This window comes from Sinohyriopsis cumingii, chromosome 4, assembly GCF_028554795.1.
Source record: "Sinohyriopsis cumingii isolate HCF-2022 chromosome 4, ASM2855479v2, whole genome shotgun sequence".
Classification (NCBI taxonomy): domain Eukaryota; kingdom Metazoa; phylum Mollusca; class Bivalvia; order Unionida; family Unionidae; genus Sinohyriopsis; species Sinohyriopsis cumingii.
Window position 1 is genome coordinate 74,345,731 of NC_142964.1, and position 6,621 is coordinate 74,352,351.

Consider the following 6,621-nt stretch of genomic DNA (forward strand, 5'->3'; position numbering starts at 1 on the left):
ACAAATTGGAGAGATTGGTTTCATAACGTTTAAGCACTTTTCATGATGAATATTTTTATTACAAACAAGGACCTCATTTATATTGATGCTCATTTCTAAAATACAGGGCCAAGGTTTTGAAGTAGTCTAAAGTCTGAATGTAGTCGTAAATCAACGAAACTAAAGGGAAGTTAAATTGCCAATTGCTAAATCATAAATCATTGATAAGATTGTTTCTGCAACAGTGCGTTTTTAAACATGACGTACAAGCATGTCTCGTAAGGTGAGAGATCACAATTTGAGCCCGAGATCAACTTCGTACATATGCATTTAAACTGAGACATATTTAATTAACTGTTGAAAATATATTTTGAATATGTGGTGTACACGGTTCGAATTGTTAAACATTTTTATTTTATCGTTCATACCAACTCGCTTTGGATGCAACCTAACTCGGAGTCCAAATCTTCTCAGCGATCTGTTTCTGGAATATACCAGTATTACCGGAGCAACAGTTGTCCTAACATCCAACAGCAGCTTTCAGTCGGAACAATATTTTCGTCTGGTTCATGAAAACGGTGTCGTGGGATATTTTCCGACCAATATTTGTAACTTTCTGAATATAATTCGGATAGATCTATCACAAAATCGGATAAGTTTAGTCAGTAACATTTCGTGCTTACTAAATCTCGAGGAACTCGACCTGAGCAAGAATCGTTTGACGACAATTGATAACAATACGTTCACTCAGTTTCAAAAACTTGTGTTTCTTGACATCTCGGAAAACAGAATCAAACATATCGATCCGTTTTCTCTGGCTGGGCCCAATTTAAACATCCAGTACTTGAATTCGAGTTACAACGAGCTAACATCATTAGACATAACAAATATTGTCATGAGTGGACCATTCTGTGACAGAGACTTCAGTCATAATAAAATAACAGATCTAACAAATGTATTGGACCAACTATTGGATCCCGACTATACCTACGGCCCAGGTATGGTTGATATATCCGATAATCCATTTCAAACTTGGCCGGATTTCACAAAACTAGGTGTAAAAACCTTGAATATGCTAGGGACGCTGTTAAATTTCGGATTCGATTTTAGAGGTTCTAATTTTTCCTGTGATTGTTACATGGAACCATTTTTAGAAATTGCTGAGGAAGTCATTAATAGAATTTGGAGAGATTATTTCGAAGTCAGATGTGCAAATCCACCGAATCTAAAGGGAGAACTTATTACTGATTTAGTGAAAAGGGGAAAATTGGATCTGTTTGTTTGTACTAGAGACGCAGAAGAAAACTGTCCAGTTGAGTGCAAATGTACCGAGCAACCGAGCAAATCGAGGTTCTTAGTTGACTGTCAAGAAGTAGGTCTGAGACAGCTGCCGCAAAACTTGCCTAATACATCACTTCGATATGAGTTAAATGTGTGTGATAATTTAATATCTGTTCTAGATATGAGGAATTACCTTGGAAAGGTGTCAAGTTTGAAGGCAAGCAATAATTCTCTTCAAAGAGTTGATGACGGAGCAGTAAGAATGTTGCTAAATGCGTCAAATCTGTCTTTAGCAAACAATAGGGGATTGATTTATCATTTCCCCAAAATAATACAGTATTTGCCTTCTCATTCTATGGACCTACAAAATGTGGAATTGTTCTGTGGCTGCGACACCCTATGGTTGTCTGATTGGATTGATGTTCATCAGGTCAATTCAGATTCCACATTCTGTCAAACAGAAAAGCATGGACGCGTCAAGGCAATTGACTTGCAAAGTTCGCTTCTCAAAGAGTGCCAGAGCTTATCCTTTACAAGTGCTTTTGTAAGTATCTCTCTTGCCGCAGCTATTATTCTATTCAGTGTGCCTTCTTTTCTTATTTACAATTTCAAATATGAACTCACCATTTTGTTTCGAAAACATGACCCTTCTATCTGCGAATTTGAATACAGTGTTTACATATCTTCAGAGGAAGGAAACGCCATAATGCGTGCATGGATCAAGCAGGTTCTTTTACCGTTTTTGCAAAATTTAGGATATCGCATTTATCTTCCAATGCGAGATTGCTTACCTGGAAGCATAGCAGAGGAAGAATGTAAGAATATACTGCAAAAAACAAGATGTTTTCTGGTTATATTGTCTGAGAGCTATATCAGCCAAGATGGTCGACCGCGGACTGAAATAGAATGGAAGTATGCTTGGGACCTGTATTTGAAAGATAAACACAGGAAGATCGTGATGATCAACTTTGACCATCTTTCAGCAAATCTCGTGGAGCAAAGACAAATCAAAGCTTTCGTCAGAATAGGAAAGGTGATTGACTTCGGAAACCGGGATGGACTGGTTCTAAGAAACATTGAAAAGGCAATTGGATCTGAGAGGAAAAGGTCAAATGGCCTCAAAACTGCTCGGCCTTTCTTCGACATTAGGAGATTGAAATCTAAGAATCAAGTAGATTTTGAACGACAAAATTGATAGTTTAGGAATAATTATTAAAAAAACAATTGTAATGTCGTTCTGCTTTAAATCCATTGTTTGTTAATTTTTCTTTGGAGTCACTCAAGGATAACATATATACATTGCTGATAGTCTGATAAGTATCATAGGACTTTGCTGATGATAGTTCACTAGCTTATTCCTCATGTAATTCCAACGGCACATACACCGTGCTTGACTCGGATGTTAATATACAAATTAGTGGTCAAAACAATGTCAGTTAAATTTAAACCCTTTAGTTAGCGAAGTTATGTCTGTGTGCAAACACAATTGTAATCAGTTTTCCCTAGCTTGTATTTGACAAATATTGATAGCAATCATGAAAAAATAATAAAGTTTTAATTTTATGAGTAGGATATATGAGAAAAGAGATATTTAATAGTTTTGAAGATCTATTTTATGCTTAGAGCAGTTTTGAAAAATGCCCTTTTCAACTGATACACTGCTGACATTTTAGATAATCCCAAATGGCATATTCATGATATTAGAATAGGATGTCAATCTTTGTTTGTTTGTTTATTTGGGTTGGTGGGTGGTGTAAGAATTGGTTTACACAAGGAGTTAGGAGAATTAACGCCTTAGTGAATTCTAGTAGAAATTGGTTTAATATGAAAAAATGTTTTGTTTTGAACTGAAACAAAGCTTAACAATCGCAATAAATGAAAATGAGACATGAAATAAATAAAAAAATTAGCGGCACATCGAACCTGACTTAAACTACATTATCTTTCAGCGAACAGGGGTTGTGAGGTATTTACAAATGATGATTTTCAGGCAACACTTGTCAACATAATTATCAATGTAAATGCGTTTTTTGTTGTTCCTTTTTGGGGCAGTTTATTGAATCCATGCGTCATCTTCTGTGGGAATGTAAGATACGTTCAGTTCAAACGATTTTGGCAGGCATTGTTTTATTGATTACTAATAAATGTACTCATATAAACCAAACTTAATACACTATATATATATATATATATATAATTTAGTACAATTGGTCACGTACACGTTTTATGATTCACTTTATCTGGTATTATATTTTAAGGAAGAATTAAAGGCGCATTAGCAGAGAACTACAATGCTTAAAATATTTAGAAGGGGTATGTTTTATGAAGAAATACCTGAAACAAATATTTTATACAGAATATAAAATGCAACGAATAATTAGATAATTGTATTATTGATTGAAGAGAAATAGTAAGTTGATGCTGAACCATGTTGCCAGTTTGTATTATCTCTTCTCTTATCCCGTCTGAAAATAATGGTTATATATTCCTCTTCTTTATTTATTTACCTCATCCCGCGTCTCAAATTAGCGATTGAATATTTATTACTCTTTCACTTTTAATACTTGAATCGTTTATGTTAGGAGGCGAATCCTCGGGCATTAACAATCACCACTCAAAACAAATTATTTTAATTATTTTATTAATTGTTCTTCCGTCTTGTTGCTCGATTCTACGGCTACAAATTGGCCAGTAAATTACGTTTCAATCCAGTTACAGGATTAGTGATAATCGTTAGAATTCGATAACATAGTACAGTCTCTAATTTAGATTGACTATACTCCTAAAATTCTAGTCAATATTTGGCACATATTTATTTCAGTAGAATACATGTTGCTTTACTAGAAACGCATTCTAAAATTATTGTCTGTATCAATATTCGTGATTGCAAATAGAGATAATGAGGACGATGATGTCAATGCTTATTAAAAATTATACCACAAGAATTGTGTTTATTTTTGGGTTTCAAATGTATTTTTAAAATTATAAAGAATATTTTGAAGTGCAGAATGATTGATTATAGGACAAATTTAAATAAAAAATTTACAAAGGAACAACAATCTTAATAAGTAAATCCTGCTCAGATGTAATTATGTTTGGTTCAAAATTAATTTAGAAGTAAATTGTTCAAATGTAACCGAATAGTAAATGCTTCCCAAGTTCTGTCATGGATTTTATTTTTGTGTGCAGAGTATTCAGTCTGTAATTTTTCATTTTAGCTGTTGTGGCAAAATAGTATCCACTGCCATATTTAGAGGCTACTGGTGATGTAGTCAAAATATTACAGTTTTTGGGAAAGAGATTATGTAAAATATAATCTTTTTTAATTTGGCTTTTTCAAAAGCAGTATCAGTTTAATGACCTACTATTTATTATATGCATTGATTGAGGTGTCGAAGAGGTTAAACCTAAACTAGCGGTCAGCATGGTACAAATATCAAATATCTAAAGATCTACATATCGTGGTCGCTGCTAAATTAGCTGATGTTCACCCTAAATTGTTTGCATGACTTCTGAATTATGTATACAAAGATCAGAAGTCATAAATATGACGCTTTTTTAAAAATAAGATTATTAGTTCAGAATTTACAATTTGCTTTATAGCTTTAAGAGCAACTTAAACCAGGCATATGTTTGTTTACATAGACCCCTAATGTCTTGGCGGCATTTGTTTTATGACCTGCAATCATATGAATTGTTTGCATTAGAAACTTACAGGTTATACAGCCCTTAATCACGTTTGATTAAACATATTATTAAAGTTAAGAAGTGTTTTACCTGTATTATACTCACTAACACCTAGACGCTTAATCCAAATTTCATGACTACTGAGTTATCAATTTGTTGGAAAGTCATAAACTAGTTAATGTAAAAATGAAATAGGGTGTGACATAAAGAGAGATAAATAAGGTAAAACCCTGTCACTTGAATATTTGTTGGCATAAAATCTCTACACACTGTCGATTTTTTTCTTCCTCTGGTTAGAATTATTAATAGTGATTTGGATTGATTGTTGACCATGTTTGCTCTAAATAAAGTTTGGATTGCAAAGGTAGAATATCTATTAAGGACCTGTCTTTCAAAGTTAATCGTGACAATAATATACATGTTTGACTATTACTTATTTTGGTGCATCAGTGGTTTAGCGTGTCAGCCTCACAACCGTAGGGTGCGGGCTCGAATCCGGCAATCGTACAAGCCTGGGTCGGATACCGTTGTGTGTCCTTGGACATTTTATTCAATAATGTAGGAGGATCCATTCAATATGCACACGAATATCTCATTATACTAAAGTGACATTGCTATAACAGTGTCATTTATTTTCTTTACTCAGTTATCAGTGACAGGTAATTAAAGTATATGTCAAGGCAGAATGGAGGACACACCTGTATTTGCTTTAAAATGCATGTTTATGCCACATGCAACATGTATACTGTGCACCGAGTAGCTACATCATTACAGTAAAATGAGTGTTGAAAGTTTTGAATATGTATATATGTATGTATGTATGTATGAATATTGATTTTGCTTTGAACAGACCATCTCTCTCCCCACCCCACCCCCTTTGCTCGCCCTGGTTTGTACAGAGCATTTAGTAAGGAGACTACATTTATGTGCACCATAAACATGTTTTCTGACTCCTATCCCTTTCTTAAAAAAACGAGCTTTAAACTTGAATGTAAATATTTTATACCGTTCACCTGATTTCAGCCAAATGATAAACACGTGCTGTAATCTGACATTATAAAAACCGCTCTTGTGGCCTAAGTGGTTGGAGCCTCCGCTTCGGATGCGGGTGGTCGCGGGTTCGAATGCAGAGTCATACCAAGGACTTATAAAATGGTACTAACATGTGCCTCGTTTGGCGCTCAGCATTAAGAGGTTAGTGTTACGACTGGTCGGCCTTGTGTCAGGATAACGTGACTGGGTGAACATAATACCTGATGTCTGCAGCATGATCTCCCAGTGCTAGACATCACTACAAACTGCCACACTGCAGACATCGTAGCGTTAGGACTCAGGTTGTTAAAGCTACGTTAAAATCCAAACACATACATTTGATATTATAAAATATGATACATAATAATATTCAAACAATCTTCACTCATACTTTATGAAACCACGTGAACGCATATACACATTCGCAAGCAAAAGGAACAGATTTCTTCCTTTGACAATTCAGGCAGTTCAAAGGAACAAATGATCGTATCTTGAAGTCCTGGAAATTCCTTTGGCTAGTAGAGTATTAATCCCTTCGAATGACTCTTGGTGCGTACATGTAGTGAAATTGTTTGCAACCACATCATTTCTGACTTTGTCAAAACATCTGCATTATGTTCATAACGGAGACACAATGAACTC

General features: G+C 34.7%; 1 protein-coding gene across 1 annotated transcript; it reads left to right on the forward strand.

Moving 5' to 3' along the window:
* Positions 1–270: 270 nt before the first annotated feature.
* On the forward strand, positions 271–3,112 carry LOC149801462 (uncharacterized). The gene has a single exon (XM_089955612.1). The coding sequence runs from the start codon at positions 356–358 to the stop codon at positions 2,453–2,455; it is 2,100 nt and encodes a 699-aa protein (XP_089811738.1). The 5' UTR covers positions 271–355; the 3' UTR covers positions 2,456–3,112.
* The last annotated feature ends 3,509 nt before the right edge of the window (positions 3,113–6,621 follow it).